This window comes from Loxodonta africana, chromosome 19 (genome assembly GCF_030014295.1).
Source record: "Loxodonta africana isolate mLoxAfr1 chromosome 19, mLoxAfr1.hap2, whole genome shotgun sequence".
Lineage (NCBI taxonomy): Eukaryota > Metazoa > Chordata > Mammalia > Proboscidea > Elephantidae > Loxodonta > Loxodonta africana.
This window is the reverse complement of record NC_087360.1, coordinates 43,307,699-43,325,533: the sequence shown is the minus strand read 5'-3', so window position 1 is coordinate 43,325,533 and position 17,835 is coordinate 43,307,699. Positions and strand designations below refer to the sequence as shown.

Here is a 17,835-nt window from a genome sequence, read left to right as displayed (position 1 = left end):
TTATTTTTTGTCTGTGGTTAAAATTACTAAGCAGCCTGCTTTGTAATATTTTTTTCATGGTCTCAGAGCCGTCTTGTCTGAGGTTGGTATTCTGTAAAATTGTTTACAACTAATAGGAGAGTAACATGACCTAGCTGTAAGAGTCAGGCCAGTTTCTGAATGTTAGGGGCTGCTCCTTTTTTATTTCTCACTTGTATCCTTTACCATGAGGTTGACAGCTTCAGGAATACTTAAAGATCATACAGATAAGAGATCTAATACTTAAGACACAAACACATGCATACCTATATCCACTTCAGCACTATTCATAACAGCAAAAAGATGGAAACACAACCTAAGTGCCCATCAATGGATGAATGGATAAAGAAAATGTGGTACATACATACAAGGGACTACTATGTAGCCTTCAAGAATAATGTTGAGTTCTCAAAATATAATACGGATGAAACTGGAGGACATTAAGCTGAGTGAAATAAGTCAATCACAAAAGGACAAAAACTGTATGATTTCTCTATCATAAAAAGACATGAATATGTTTACATACTCAAACTATATTTAGGGAAGGGGAGTGGAGGATAGGGGAGACGAGGGAAAAGGTGATTACCAGGGATAGGGGAACACAGGGGGAGATGACTCTCTTAGAGAGCAGACACTTGTTATTTCTGTTGTTGTTAGGTGCCATTAGGTCGGTTCTGACTCACAGCAACCCCACACACAACAGAACAAAACACTGCCCAGTATTGTGCCATCCCCACAACCACTGTTATACTTGAGCCACTGTGCCAAGCCATCTTGTTGAGCGTCTTCCTCTTTTTTGCTGACCACCTACTTTAACAAGCATGATGTTCTTCTCCAGGGACTGGTCCCTTCTGATAACATGTCCAAAGTATGTGCGGTGTGATGGATCACTTGGTGTGGTCTTCTTAGCCATGGTCTTGTAACTCCCACCCAAGTGACTGGGCAGAATTGTGTGATAGGGTAATTGTGGCCCACCAAGGAGATTAGTCAGTTTTGCCATCTCACTGGGCTTGAAATGAGCCACCCCAGAGGTGGGCAAGAGAGAAGAGCCCACCACCATCAAGGTAGGTGAGACCAGCAAGAGACACCTGCAGGAGAGACCCAAAGGAAACAGCGCAGTGGGCTTCCCAGCCTGCACAGTGAGAAAGCTGAGTGCCTTTGGGCAGTGACTGAGGGCCACAGAAAGGCTGGGAAGAGGTTGTCGGGGTGGAAGAACCATAATCTTGAGTGTTCCTGAGTCTCAGTTGTAACCTGTTACTTCCCTAATAAATTCCATAATCGTGAGTATTGACTATGAGTTCTGTGTGGCCACTGCAATGAATTATCAAACCAGGTAGAGAGTGCTATGGGAGGGACAGTTCATGTCAGAGTTGGTAAAGATGGTGGAGAGAGAAGGCATGTTTGATCTCCGCCTCACAGGAATCAGCCTTGGGCTGTTGATCTTGATTTTCCTCCCCCCTTGTGAAGTTAGAGGTCAGACACTGCCCCCACGTCATTTTTACTGTATATGAGACGAAGTCTCGCCATCCTTGCTTCTAATGAGCATTCTGCCTGTATTTCTTCCAAGACAGATTTGTTTATTCTTTTGGTAATCCATGGTATATTCAGTGTTCTTCACCAATACTGTAATTAAAAGTCATCAATTCTTTTTCAGTCTTCCTTATTTGCTTTCCTGCTTTCACATGCATATGAGGCGACTGAAAATACCATGGCTTGGATCAGGTGCTCAAAGTGGCATCTTTGCTGTTTAACACTTTAAAGAGGTGTTTTGCAGCAGATTTGCCCAATACAATGTGACATTTGCTTCCTTTTTTCACTTAGTATTTTTTTTTTATTATTATTGACTTTAGATGAAGGTTTACAGAACCAACTAGCTTCTCATTAAACAATTAGTACACATACTGTTTTGTGACATTGGTTACCAACCCCACCACATGTCAACACTCTCCCTTCTGGACCTTGGGTTCCTTATTACCAGCTTTCCTGTCTCGTTCTGCCTTCTAGTCCTTGCCCCTTGGCTGGTGTGCCCCTTTAGTGTCATTTTGTTTTACAGGCCTGTCTAATGGTGAACCTCAGGAATGACTTCACTACTGAGCTAAAAGGGTGTCCAGGGGCCATACTTGAGGAGTTTCTTCAGTCTCTGTCAGAACAGTAAGTCTGATCTTTTGTGTGCGTGTATGAATTAAAATTTTGTTCTACATTTTTCTCCAGCTTTGTCCAGGACCCTCAATTGCGATCCTGCCAGAGCAGTTGGTGGTGGTAATTGGGCACCATCTAGTTGTGCTGGACTCACTCTGGTGGAGGCTGTAGTACTCGTCGTCCATTAGTCATTTGGACTAATCTTTCCCTTGTGTCTTTGGTTTTCTTCATTCTCCCTTGCTGCAGATGGCGTGAGACCAGTGGAGTACCTTAGATGGCCACTCACAAGCTTTGAAGACCCCAGATGCTACTTACCAAAGTAGAATGTAGAACATTTTCTTTATACACTATGTTATGCCAATTGAGCTAGATATCTCCTGAGACCATGGTTCCCACAGCCCTCAGCCCAGTAATTCAGTCGCTTAGGGAGTTTGGATGTGTCTATGGAGGCGTCAGCTGATTTCTTGACTGCTGTTTCCATGGGCATTGATTTTGTATCCAAGTAAATGAAGTCTCTAATAATTTTAATATTTTCTCCATTTATCATGATGTTGCTTATTGGCCTGGTTGTAAGGATTTTTCTTCATGTTGAGCTGTAATCCATAGTGAACACTGTGGTCTTTAATCTTCATCAGTAAGTGCTTCAAGTTCTCTTCACTTTCAGCAAGCAAGGTTGTATCATCTGCATATCACAGGTTGTTAATGAGTCTTCCTCCAATCTGATGCTGCATTTTCTTCATATAGTCCAGCTTCTCTATTTGCTCAGTATATAGGTTGAATAAGTATGGTGAAAGGCTAAAACCCTGACGCACAGCTACATGTTATTTTAGAGGATGGGGAATATAACACCAAATGTGGGTGATGTGTGAACAGCTGGACCAAGGTAAATGATGTCACTAAGAAATACGCAAGGAAAAAGGAGGTTATTGGTAAATGCTAGGTAGGGCATATACAACAGTGTAACAACAACGAAGTAATAGGGGTGTGGACACATGTGTATGTATGTATGTATGCATACAATGGTTAAGTATGTACATGTGCGTATATAGCTGAGTATATACAGATGTATCTATCTATCTATATGCATCCATATATACTCATTTAAACATGTAACAAACAATAAAGCACATAGGAGGCATCAACATGGATACTTATTGAACACTTAGCAGAACTGATTTACAGGATCTGAAGACTTAGGACCATAGTCTCTTGGGACAACTTGGTCAAATGGCATAGTATAGTACATAAAGTTTATGTTCTATATCCGAGTTTGGTTAAGTAGCATCTGGGTCTTAAAAGCTTGCCAGCAGCCATCTAAAATACAACTATGGGTCTCTACGCATAAAGGAAACCAAAGGCTCTGAGAAGAAACTAGTCCACAGGACTAATAATAGTCTACATGAACCACGACCTCATCTAGAAGAACTAGATGGTGCCAGCTAAGACTACTGACCATTCTGATCAGGAACACAATAGATAAATACTGATAGAATGGGAACAAAATTTAGAACAGAACTCAAAATCTTAAAAAGTCCAGACTTACTGGAGCAGTTGAAACTGGAAGAATCCTCAAGACCATTACCCTGATATATTCTTTAAACCTTGAACCAAAACTCTTCCGTGAGGTCATATTTTAGCTAAATAACTGACTGGTTCATAAAATAAATAATATCCCTCGTGAATACTGTGCTCCTTTAAAAAATCATCTATATGAGACCAAACAGTCAACACTTACTCTAAAGCAAAGATAAGAAGGCAAGGGGACAGGAAAATTAGATTACTGGAAATGGAGCAACCAGAACAGAAATAATGAGAAAGCTGGCACACTATATAAAATGTAACCAATGTCACTGAATAAATTATGTAGAAACCATTAAATGGGAACCTAATTCACTGTATAAACTTTCACCAAAAACAAAATAAAATATTATTAAGAAAAAAAAAGACTGTACAGATGAAATTAGTGGTGATATTAATGATTTTTTTAATATCATATAATGAAATGTGTGAAAATTTGGAAGATTAATATAACTCAGTTAACCATTATCTGGGCAATAATAAGTTTATAGTTTAAGGAAACAAACTAACAATCAATTTATATAATGTTTATAGCTTAAGGAAACTAACAATTTATATAATGTTGTATCTCTTCATTCATTCATTTATTGAGCACTTATTGTATACTACCCTTATGTTACATGCTAGGAATAGAAGGGCAAAAAAGAAAGATCTTGTCCTCAAGAAGTTCAAAGTCCAGTGGCATGACAAAGGCTAACATCCCACAAAAATACAATACAAAGTGTTAAGATAACAGTAAGCGTAAGGTAAAATGGTAGTACAAACTAGGGGCGCTTAATTTAAACCAAACAGGCAACTCCCCAAAGTACATAATGTTACAGCTTAACCCTGAAGCTCAAACAGGAGTTAGCAGGTCAAAGGAATGGCAGAAGCAGAGGAACAAGAGATATAAGGGAGTCAGAGGTTTTCTACCAAAAATAGTAGAAAAACATCGGGCTGTGTGATAAGTGGACCAGCAGGAAGATTAGGCTGCTGGCAGGAGTTCCAATCAAGATTTGATGACAGCCTAAATAATGCCATGGCAAAGAGTATACACAGAAAGGGATACATTTAGAAGATATTAAAAAAGGTAAATACAAAGGGCTTGGGAACTAACTGAATATCTTAATTACATGAACTTAAAAATAAATGATAATGAAGGCCAAATGTCCCTTAAACCACCCACCACTGGGATACTTTCTTCTTTTTAAAAATTATTATGACATTAACACTAACGGACATTACCTGGTGTTCTTTTGAGGAGTCAGCATAACCTGGCCTTCTGTTGTGATGTCTATAATACAATGTTCAGGAAGAATTCCCATTCCACATAGTTGGATATCTTGGGAATTTGCTGATCCTATCAATGTATGTTCCTAAGAAAGAATCAAATTCATGGGTTAATACATTCTGACATGTACACAAACTGAAATCATCTACCTTGAGCCCTTTTACATTGAACCAATACCTTAGCTAAAATATTTTTAAAGCAAATGGAGTAGTAGGGGGAATTCCTAAGCTTATTCTGAAATTCATTCTACAAATTATGTTTTCTTATAAGGAATAATCCATTGAGATGAGTATTTGCCTTTTAAACATCAAAATGTAATTTTATATAAGTATGTATACCATGGAAACCCTGGTGTAGTGGTTAAGCGCTACAGCTACTAACCAAAAGGTCAGCAGTTTGAACCCACCAGGCGCTCCTTGGAAACTCCATGGGGCAGTTCTACTCTGTCCTACAGGGTCGTGATGAGGTGGAATCAACTAGACAGCAACAAGTTTTTGGTTTTATGTATACCATAGTAATTATTTTTCATGGCAATCTTGATTCCAAATATTTCACACTACCCTCAGAGCATGAGCCATGTTTCAATGATATGCCAAAAGTATTAGTCTACAATTAAACCAAAGAAAACTAAGCCCATTGCCATTGAGTTGAATTCCAATTCTTAGCAACCCTACAGGACCGAGTAGACTGCCTCATAGGGTTTCCAAGGCTGTAAATCTTTACAGAAGCAGACTGCCACATCTTTCTCCTGAAGAGCGGCTGGTGACTTCAAACTGCTGACCTTTCGGTTAGCTGGCCACCTGTTTAACCACTGTGCCACCAGGGCTCATAGAGTCTGTAATAACAGTTACTGAAACTGTATATCACTTAACTGGTCTCAGTTTAGAAGAGTCAACTACAAAGCAAGCTATTTATGTGAATATGAGAGTTAAAAAAAAAGTCTAAAATTGTTTTATAAATTTCATGGTCTCCCTAAAATGCCTCATAAAAGATATATTGGTATGTTCTTCTTACCTTAAATCCCTAACTACTCAATTCCCTAAATCCCAATCACCACCCTCACTCTTGAGGAAAACTGAGTCCATAAAAATTGAGCTCACTCTTATGTACTTCAATATTTGACTACCTATATGTGAATTTTTCAATGCTAATATGCCCCCAAATGTGTTCCTCGAATGTGTTCCTAGGCCATCTTCTCTTTCTAGATGTCTAGATTAGTAGTCAGATATTAAATATTTTAGGCTTTGCAGGTATATGCAACTACTCAACTTTGCCACTGTAGTGAGAAAGCAGGGAGATAATACATAAATGAATGAGTGGATCCTTCCCATAAAAACTTTATTTACAAACACTGAAATTTGAATTTCATGTAATTTTCACATGTCTAAAATATTGTTGGTTTTTTTTTTCCCCAACCATTGAAAAACGTAAAAACTATTCTTAGCTTTTGGGCCATAAACAAACAGACAGGGAGCTGAATCTGGTCTTTAGGACCTAGTTTGCTGGTCCCTAATCTAGAAGATCTCATCCAGTCCCACAGTTTTAAACACTATCTATGTATAAATTGGAGTCCGTGGGTGGTGCAAATGGTTAACATGCTCAGCTGCTAATTGAACAGCTGGCAATTCGAGTCCACCTTGAAGACATCGCGGAAGAAAGGCCTGGTGATCTACTGCCCAAAAAATTAGTCATTAAAAACCTTACAGAGCAATTCTACTCTGATACACATGGGGTCTCAATGAATCTAAGTCTGAGTCAACTGGCAAGTATAAACCAAGTCTCTATCACCAGCTAGGGACTGTAGACTTTAGTTCCACTTTTCCTCACCTCCACAGTCAAGTCTTGCTTGACTCCATCCACATCATTAAGGTCGACCCTACTTTGAGGAGGCAGCTCTTCCCCAGTCATATTCTGAGTACCTTCCAACCTGAGGGGCTCAACTTCCAGCACTATATCAGACAATGTTCCAGTGCTATTCATAAGGCTTTCACTGGTTAATTTTTTCAGAAGTAGACTGCCAGGTCCTTCTTCCTACTCTGTCTTAGTCTGGAAGCTCTGCTGAAACCTGTCTACCATGAGTAACCCTGCTGGTATGTGAAACACCGATTGCATAGCTTCCAGCATCACAGCAACACGCAAGCCACCACAGTACGACACACTGACAAGACGCGAGGGGTTCCTAGTTTCTCAGTCACCATTATTTCCTGCCTACTTAACCCACGTAACAATCCTTGGATGTCTAGAGATATTTCAAATAGAACAAGGCCAAAGCAGAACTCTTGCTTCCATCTCGCCTTGCCCCAATAAAAGTTTATTCCTTTCCCCAATAATAATGGCACTACCATCACCCAGTTACTGAACTAAAAATCAGGAAATTCTTACAGACTTCAAAGCATGTTAAGAATTAGCTCATTTTCCTCCACCTCCACTACTACATCTTAGTCTCAGCCACCATTGTCTTCCTGGGTGAATGCAGGAGGGCCCTACTAACTCTCCACTTCCTCCCTTCTTGATTCCTCAAGATCTACTCCCACCACAGCATCATTGGTAATCTTTTAAAAAAAAAAAAAAAAAAGCATGTGATTCTGCTATTTAAATCTCCCTAGCAGCTTCCCTTTGAACTTCTAATAAAGTTCAAGTTCTTACCAAGGCTTATAAAACTCTCTTTGATCTAGCTCCTACCTACTGCTCTTATCTTAGCTCCTAATACTCTCTCCCTTGTGGATCATGCTCCAGCCACATCGGCCTTTTATTTGTTCTTTGCACACATTGACTGTATTTCCATCCCAGTGCCTTTTACTGGCTGTTCCTCTATCTGAAGTGTTCTTCCCTTAATTTTTATATTGGTATGGGTAGTTTCTTATCATTTATATCCCAGCTTTAACGTCACATCCACAGAGAGGGGTTTACTGAACTCACAATTCGAAACAGACACCCAATCACTGTCATACTCCTCTATTTTAATCCCTTATACAACACTGTTTGTAAGTTTAGGGTTCATCTCTACAACTACAAGGGAAATTCCATAAGAGCAAAGAACTAGCCTGTCTTGTTGTCACTGTATTGTAAGCACTTAAAAAAGGACTGGTACGTTGTAGGCATTAAACAAACGTAAAAGAAAAAGAAACAATCATTTCCGTAGCATTTCCTTCAGATTTAAAGGAAACTGATTCTCTCCTCTTCTTTGCAGAATTACATTCTGGGTTCCAATTCTTCCCACCTCTTCTGAGATCTCAATCCCATAAAAAAGGGCTCGTCCTCTCTTATATTTTTATTTCCCCTTTTCTGGGATTTTTTTCTCTTCTGCCTTCAAACATCTCTACCTCTTCTTAACTATACTGCAGCGGTGTTTCCATGGAAGAAAAGAGCTGGGATCCAGAATTGTCCCATTGTATCCTGTTTGATCCTCAAGGAATATACATAACACAAAGGACATTCCAGGCAAATACCTACTCCTCACTATTAGCTGAGGCTTCCTGACCAATCCCCAAAGTTTCTTTACATGGAGAACATCCTGGTCTCCATCTCACAACACCAACAGTAAGGCAGAGGAAAGTTTGAAGAGGGAGGGAAAAAGAGCTCAAAGAGAAAGCCCCAAGATCACCTAAAGAAGAAGAAAAAAATCCCAAAAGTACTTGTCCAAAAGCACTTGTATAATCCCTTTCTTTCTCCCATAAGAAATTTCAGCACTGACTCCTAATTGTACCTTTGGAATCCTTTTACCCTTGGAGGATGGGGTGGAGAAAACCCTTGAGCTATACCCTAGACTGAAATTTGAGTGTAGAACAAACTTCTACTATTATATTTGTAGATTACATACAACTTCATTTCCACATCTTTGCCCCTGTTATTGTTCGCTTTTCCTGAAATGCTCTCTTTCCTTCATCTAAATTCAAAGCATCTTTCAAGACCTCTCTAGGAACTTCATCTTCTATAGGAAGCTTTCTCTGACCCTTAGCCATCATTGATTTCTCCCTTCTCTGAACTCTGCTTAAACTTAAGAGTCAGCATCTTAATGCAGTATTTCATAATTTTTTTTTCCCTTAGACAGCAACCTATACCGTACTCTTGCATCTTCTACGGCAACCAGCATAGTATATGATACATGATGGGTGCTAAACATCTGTTGATAGACTGAGTTACAATTTATCAGGGACACAAAACATAAACTCAAACATGGAAAGGTCTAGTTCAAGTTCTAGAAGAAAAATTTCATATGTTCAACAAACATTACAGTGAATACCTGTTCCAGGCTGGGCACTGAGCCAGTGTTAGAGACATAAGAGATGGACACAGTTTCAATTCACAGAGATTACACTATAAACAACAATTTAGATCTTCCACATTTGAAGCTATTATCTACTGTGATTTGGATACGAATTGAGTAGAACCTCAACTATCGAGTTCCAAAAGCTCAACTCTGCTAAAGCCTTACTGTTTGATGTTTGAACAAGTTAGTCAATAAGCTTTCGATAAGTTCTTCCTATTGTGCTCTAAGACTTCAATAAAAATACCAAAAAGAGATTTAAAAAAAGGAACATTATCATAGGTTGGCAGAAGATTATCTAATGAGTTCCTACATGCTATGATGGTACAAGGTAATCAAAATAAGACAGAGTTAATCAGAGAGAGCTTCTCAGCCTCTTTATCTGATAGATGGGTATAATGATCAAAAATATATTCATTTTAGGGGAAAACTCCCAAATATAAGATACTATATTAAAAAACCTCAGAAATAATCAAAGGCTAGAAATGATTTTTTCATCTTTCTTCATCCATTTAGATTTCATTTTAATGCAGATGATTAGTTAACTATTCTAGGATTTACTGTGCCTCACCTCCTTTATAAATCATTTATGTAGTTCTTTCGAGAACCTCTCTTCAATCAACTAAGTCCTTAAAAAGAGAGTCAGAGAGAGAAAGGAAGGGAGGGGAGGTGGAAAGAGACAGGACATACTCACTAGTCACATAATTCACGGGCTAGTCTTTCTTAACATGTTAGTGCAGCCTAAGTAATTCCTCTGTATATCAGTATTCTCAGACACCCAGTTTCTAAAGGAAAAGGGGCAAGTACCAGGCACAAAAACTAGAAAAGTATTTGTTACTTTTTATATATCTAAATAATAACAGAACTAAAACTCTGAAGATAATATTTTAGAAATGGAGGTTAAAAAAGGAAAGGTATCTTTATGTCTTTTAAAAAAATTCAAATACTATACCATATGCACCGCTGAAGAACGTCTACGGAGCCGCAGTTAAGTCCTGCTCCGTAATCACCGAATGGCTGCTGCCCTGCCACTTGTATCTGCCTCAGTCAGTGACCGTGAATACCGGCGACAACTCAAAAGGTAATTTACCTTTAGTGAGAGTTACGCCACAGGATAGACATGTGCTTTGATGCTGCTGCTAAATCACCAGCACACATCCTTACGAAGTATGTACATGTACAGTGTTCCCAAAATCCTTCAGAACCACCCCTGCTCGCCTAGCCATTAGGAGCTCATCTGTGCAAAGAACAGACCCGGAACCGCAAGAGCCAGAGAGTGCTCCTGAAGGATTTGGTGGATAAGCCAAAGGGGCCATCAGAATCAATCATGCTGTGATACCACTTGTGTAAGAAAAAAAACAAAGTATCGATATAAATCTATATACATATAGAAATAGATCCAGAGGATACAGATAAAAATATAAATGGTAGACATCTCTAGGTGTTGGAATTTGGGGCTAATTCCCCATTCTTTTTCTTATCTATTTTTATTTTTTTTACAAAAGTACATTATTAGCATAATGTTTTTAAGGCAAAGTAAGCTCTTGATAGTATAAATTTCCAGGACCACCTCAGAACTAGAGGAAGTCCTCACTTTGCATGAGAGTATGGGACAGCAAAAATGACTGAGAAAGCTGAAACCATGCAAAACTGTCTTCATAATCAGTGGGAAAAATTACAATTATTATGTGGCCTCTAAAAATGTCTGTCAAAACATTAAGAAATGAAAACTTAGTAAAAGTAATAGTTATTCAAAAAAGAAACCAAACCCATTGCCGTCGAGTTGATTCCGACTCATAGCGACGCTACAGGACACAGCAGAACTGCCCCACAGAGTTTCCAAGGAGCGCCTGGCGGATTCGAACTGCCAAACTCTTGGTTAGCAGCCATAGCACTTCACCACTATGGCACCAGGGTTTTCCAACAGTTATTTAGTACACTGTAATTCAGAACACTAGAAAATTGAGACTTAAAGGGTTTTTTTTTCTTTGTAATAAAAAAACTATCAAAAATAATTTAACAATGCTTGCCTTTTTCTGAGAAGCCCTGGTGGTACAATGGTAAAGCGTTTGGCTGCTAGCTGAAAGTTTGGTGGTTTGAACCCACCAGCTGCTCCTCCGTGGGTGAAAGATGTAGCAGTCAGCTTCTGTAAAGATTTACAGCCTTGGAAACCTTATGGGGCAGTTCTACTTTGTCCTATATGGTTGCTGTTAGTCAAAATTGACTTGACAGCAATGGGTTCATGGGTTGCCTTCTTCTTTTCAACACTTTTTTTTTTTTTTAACTTACAACATAGAGTAAGCATCTTTTCCATGTCTTGGCAAATTGTCATGCTCCTTTATAAGTTTCTACCATTTCATCCTTTCTGCTTTCAATGTTGTGAAGTATCTCCCAGAGTTACTCTAATATAAAGTTTTTCCAGTATAAGTTCCTTTGAAATATCTTCATCCTTTTCATCATAATCACTTTCCTTATTTATGTCGGTAAGTTCAACTTCACTAAATTCCTCTAGCTGCATATCTAGAATCTCATGAATAGTTACTTAACCCTAACTCCCATATGTAAAACCAAAACCAAACCCATTGCTGTCAAGTCAATTCCAACTCATAGCAACCTCGCAGGGCAAAACAGAACTGCCCCATAGGGTTTCCAGGACTGTATGTAAATCTTTATGGAAACAGACTGCTACATCTCTCTCCCAGGGAGAGGATGGTGGGTTCGAACCACTGACCTTTCAGTTAGCAGCCATGTGCTTAACCACTGTGCCACCAGAACTCCATATATGCTTTATTCAAATTTGACTTCCAGTATTATCACTTTTTGTTTCTTTGCTGTAGTTTCACTTTTGTTGGCCAAATCACTCTATTACCTATACAATGTCATATGGGTTTATCACTGGGAGACAGTACAACAACACACAGTGAAACCTGTGAGAGAATTTGTTTTAGTTATCTAGTGCTGCTATAACAGAAATACCACACTAAAGTAGGCTAAAACTGCAAATTCAGGCTGTCAGCTCCAGGGGAAGGCTTTTTCTCTCTGTTGCCCTTCTCATCAATCTTCCCCTGGACTAGGAGCTTCTCTGCACAGGGACCCCAGGTCCAAGGGACTCGCTCTGCTCCCAGCACTGCTTTCTTGGTGGTATAAGGACCCCCACTCTCTGCTTGCTTCCGTGTCCTTCTATCTCTTGTAAGATAAAAGGTGGTGCAGGCCACACCCCAGGGAAACTCCCTTTACACTGGATCAGGGATGTGACCTTAGTAAGGGTGTTACAATTCCACCCTAATCCTCTTTAACATAAAATTACAATCACAAAATGGAGGACAATCACACAATACTGGGAATCATGGCCCAGCCAAATTGATACACACATTTTGGTGGGGGGAGACGAAATTCAATCCATGACAGAACTCTACAAGACTGCCTTGTTTTTCCAGGTCATGAAAGTTTTCCGCCTTTGACTGGGTGCAGTTTCACCACTTTTCTATCACTCCTTTTAGTGGAAAGTATTGAGTTTTCTTTCTCTGACACGTTTCTGCCTTACACAGGTTCTGGCTTTCACAGGTTTACTGTAATTTGTCTATGGCTGACCTGAATAACAGATAAAAAACTAATCACTGATAGATTTTGAAAGAAATAGTATGACTGGTCAGTGATCATAATGTACTTCTGGTACTTCTGTAGCAAGTTGTGGACTGAAGATTTAGCAACAAAGTTGGTACTTTACACAATTACTCACAGATAATATGCCCTACTAACTGAAATTTGTGCATATCAAAACCATGCAAAGCAAAGGCTGTCTTTATATACAAATATACATAAAATTATTTTATGAGTTATAGTCTCTTAATGGCTTGGCCACCATACCCTGCCCCTGCCAGTTCTAGACAGAGTAAGAAAACGGAAGATTCTTTTCCGAAAGAATAATAGAACCATATAATCTGGAGCTAAGGAGAACTTCTGAGACACTTTAATCCAGTGCCCTGAATTTACAGATGGGGTCGTTAAGGGCATCCAGAGATGTTAAGTCATCTGCCTACCATTTAATAGACTTGAGAATCTGAAGGCAAAGAAATTTTTAAAAAGCTCTGCCTCCAAATTCCTCCATCCCACATCATCGCATCATTTTACTGAAGCAAAAACTGTTTTTAGACTGAGATCATCCTTTTGAATGTGCTTTGTCATGAATATATTCTTGTCATGCGGTTAGCTTAGGCAGTCAAGAAATCAACACTGCTTCCAACTCTGCCAAAACAGGGTTGACCACACAGTCTGAAACAGAATCCAAACACCTCCACACAAGATGACCAGAAATATTTTGACTACTCTCCAAAAGTCTTTAAAAAGTTCCTTTGTTTAATTTTTAAGTTAAGAAACAGATATGACTCAGGGTTTTTTCTTGTGTGTGTGTGTTTGTGTTCGCATTTGAACTATGTTACTTCAGGAAGAAAAAAAAATCATACTTCTGAAAAATAAAAAGGGCAAAATATTTGAGTCGTATTCTAATATCGCACCTCTCCTAAAATACAGATGCCTACAGCTGATGCTCTAACACAAAAGGTTTCCGATATTATTCTGAAGTACAGCAAGTGATATTATAATACATCATTTTTTTTTTTTAGAGAGACAAGGATAATACAAATATAAGTTACCACATTGAGTATCAAATAAGACAGAGGTATGTGAAATTTTCATAGTCATGCGGCATATAATGTCTGTTCAGGCAACATAAGACCACATACACATCTGTGGAACCATAAGATTATAACAGAGTTCAGAAATCTCAATCGGAAAACAGGACATAGTGGACTTAACCAGACATAGCAAACACAACAGTTTCCCACTCGCGACATGTGTTACATCACATCTCTTGTGTATAAAGCCATTGTGCTGCCACCTGTATTTAACTCAAATTTTTAATGTAATAGACTTTGTGGCAGTACATTCTTAGGTACAAAAAGTCCATAAGGCACATGTTTGTAACCTAGGGACTACCTGCAATGTGGTGTCCCCGCAATGTCCAAATCAGATAACATCCTATTTCAAAGAACTTAATAGAACGCATAGTAAGCAACACACAACTGTATTTTGTTTATAAAGTACTTCTATATAACCAATTTCATTTAATCTTCACAGGAACCCTGTAAGATAGCAGACAAACTACCATTTATAGAGGAAGAATCTGTGCGTTGGAGAGGGCAACAGACTTGACCAAGATCAAACATCTGTTAAGTAGTAATACTGGCCCAGGAACACAGGTCACCTACCTCCCAATCCAGTGTTCCTGGCACTATTCCACAGAACCTGAGACATGCACACGTCATGGTATGTATCAAAGACATGATTTAACTCACAGTATAACAAACTTAATTATTAATAATGGGGCTTATCAAAATAACACAAAGCAGTTATTTCGGCTATCTTTGATAAAAACTAGGAAACTAACTAATATGTTCTGAATTCTTCAGTTTTTTCAGAAATGAAATCACACAATTTTGTAATCTTAAAGCTGGTTTCAATTTTATCAGCTTATTATTTTTACCTTCCTACGTCCCCTTTTTTTTTTTCCACGTCCCCTTGGAAACCCTGGCGGTGCAGCGGTTAAGAGGTACAGCTGCTAACGAAAAGGTCGGCAGTTTGAATCCACCAGGCCCTCCTTGGAAACTCTATGAAGCAGTTCTACTCTGTCCTGTAGGGTCACTATGAGGCAGAATCAACTCGATGGCACTAGGTACTGGGTGAATATTTATTAACCCAATTTTAGGGCCATTATAGTCCATTATATAACTAGTGTATGCTCTAGGCTTGTCAAAGGCAATTTTGGAGCATTTCTCATAATTTATGTAAGGACTCAGATTTCATGCTCTTTCTAAAGTTGTCTCTTGTCTTCCTGATATGGCCCATGGTTTACATATTTAAAAGTATATCTGTATTTATTTTATTCTGCTCCATATCCTGACCCTCTCAGTCTCTACGTGACCTATACTCCCTCCTTTTTTTATATGATGATAATCCATATTTTTTTCCCTAAGAGTCACTGCAAAAACAAATTTCATATCAGGTGGTTCTAAGAACTTTACTTTCTCTAACAATTTCCTCTTGTGAGCTAAGAAACCCCTCACAAAAAGATATGTTGCATAAATTCAGGGGACAGTGAGTTCATATTAATGGTGGAGAAATAATTGTGAAAAGGAGGTTAAGAATGGTTGCACACATTGAAGAATGTAATCAATGTCAGTGAATTGTACATGGAGAAACTGTTGAACTGGTATATGTTTTGCTGTGTACATTTTCCAAAACAACAAAAATAAATTATTAACTAAAAAAAGATATATTTCCTATAAGCCACAAAAGCTTTAGTTTACTGAATAAATAAATCATTTAGTTTTTAAAAGTCATCCTTTAAGCTTTGAAGTTACCTATTTCCCTTATATAAATCACATTTAATAATGGTAGTTAAGCTAATGAACTTTTTGGAACTATCAGAATATCAATTTATACATCATTAGGCTGTTTGTTTTTTTTTTTTTAGGCTTCAACACACTACTCAACTATTTAAAAAAGAAACATAGCTCAGAAACCCAAGATTTCCTACACACTAGCTTATTCAAATGAAGACAATTTGCTAACTCTCTTTTGTGAATAAATATGGCTCCTCAAGTTTAAAAAAAAAAAAACACCGCGAAGTATTATTCTATTTCACAGCAGGAAACTAATAGCAAAGCATATTACTTCACCTTTAAATAGTAAACCAGAAGTTCATTAAGGGCAGGATCAGCATTCAGATTAACAAGGAAACATTTATCATCCCCAACTTTGATTCCAGAAGACTGAAGAGATATTCCCAGGCTTTCAAGCTGTTTCTGTCGCTCCTGTAAACATATTAAAATATATATATATATATTAAAAAAAAAGTATTAATGCCCCAACTATATGTTGAAAGATATAAAAGATCTTACATTAGAATAATTATTTAATAATTCTATTTTTTCAATTTTATTGTGTTTTAGGTGAGTTTACAGCATAAATTAGTTTTCATTCAAAAATTTATACACAAATTGTTTTTGTGACATTGGTTGCAATTCCCACAATGTATCAGCACTCTCCCCCCTTTCTTTTCCAACCTGGGTTCTCCGTGTCTATTTGTCTAGTTTTCTTGTCCCTTTCTGCCTTCTCACCTTTGCTTTTGAGCAGGTGTTGCCCATTTGGTCTCTCTTACTTGACTGAGCTAAGAAGCACATTTCTCACATATGTCCTTATTTGTTTTATAAGCCTGTCTGATCTTTGGCTGACTGGTGGACTTCGGGAATGACTTCAGTTCTGAGTTGGCAGGGTATCCGTGGTCCATAGTCTTGAGGGTTCCTCCAGTCTCTATCAGACCAACAAGTCTGGTCTTTTTTTGTGAATTTGAATTTTGTTCTTCATTGCTCTCCTGTTCTGTCCAGGACCCTCTATTGTGATCCCTGTCAGAGCCACTGGTGGTGGTAGCTAGGAACCATCCACTTCTGGCTTCAGGCTGATTGACGCCATGGTTCATGTAGTCCATTAGTACTTTGGAATATTTTCCTTGTGTCTTTGGTTTTCTCCATCCTCCTTTGCTCCAAACATGATGGGACAAACAGATGTATCTTAGATGGCTGCTCACAAGTTTTTAAGACCCCAGATGCTACTCACCAAAGTAAGAATGTAGAACATCTTCTTTACGAGCTATGTCATGCCAACTGACCTAGATGTCCCCTGAGACCATGGTCCCCACCCTTCAGCCCCAGTAAGTCGGTCCCTCAAGGTATTTGAATGTGTCTAGGAAGCTTCTATGACTTTGCCTTTATCAATCTGTGCTGGCATCCCCTATATTGTGTGTGTGCTGTCTTTTCCTTCACCAAAGCTAACACTTGTCTACTAGCTAATTAGTGAATTCCATCCCCACCCATTCCCTCCCTCGTAACCATCAAAGATTTTTTTTTTATGTGTGTAAAAGTTTTCTTGGGTTTTTATAATAGTTGTGTCATACAGTATCTGCCTTTTGTGATTACTTATTTCACAGGTTCATTATCGTTCTTTATCATTGTCTAGCATTCCACTGTGTGTATGTAACACAATTTGTTTATCCATTCATCTACTGATGGGCACTTAGATTGCTTCCATCTTTTTGCTATTATGAATAATGTTGCAGTGAACATGGGTGTGCGTATGTCTATTTGTGTGATGGCTCTTAGTTCTCTAGGATATATTCCTAGGAGTGGGATTGCTGGATCGTACAGTATTTCCAGCTTTTTAAGGAGGTGCCGTATCATTTTCCACAGTCGTTGCACCATTTTGCATTTCTACCAGCAGTGCATAAGAGTTCCAATCTCCTTGAAACCTCTCCAACCTTCGTTATTTTCTGTTTTTTTTTTTTTTTCAGTACCAATAATGTCAGGGTGAGATAGTATCTCATTGTAGTTCTGATTTGCATTTCTCATGGTAGTGATTGTGAGCATTTCCTCGTGTGTGTTATCCACCTGAATATCTTCTTTGGTAAAATGTCTGTTCATATAAATAATTCTATGTTTTAATATGTTAT

General features: G+C 38.4%; 1 protein-coding gene across 10 annotated transcripts in view; it reads right to left on the bottom strand.

Moving 5' to 3' along the window:
• The window catches only part of KIF13B (kinesin family member 13B), a 353,402-nt gene that overhangs the window by 165,069 nt on the left and 170,498 nt on the right, over positions 1 to 17,835 (bottom strand). For all 10 annotated transcript variants that reach the window (XR_010318524.1, XR_010318525.1, XR_010318526.1 and 7 more), the window contains 2 exons: positions 16,010 to 16,144; positions 4,960 to 5,090 (listed from right to left, as the gene is read on the bottom strand). Coding sequence is in view for 7 of the 10 variants with exons in the window: in XM_064271888.1 (XP_064127958.1) it covers positions 4,960 to 5,090; positions 16,010 to 16,144 (266 nt within the window). In the remaining 3 variants the exon portion in view is untranslated. The remainder of the gene's footprint in view (positions 1 to 4,959; positions 5,091 to 16,009; positions 16,145 to 17,835) is intronic.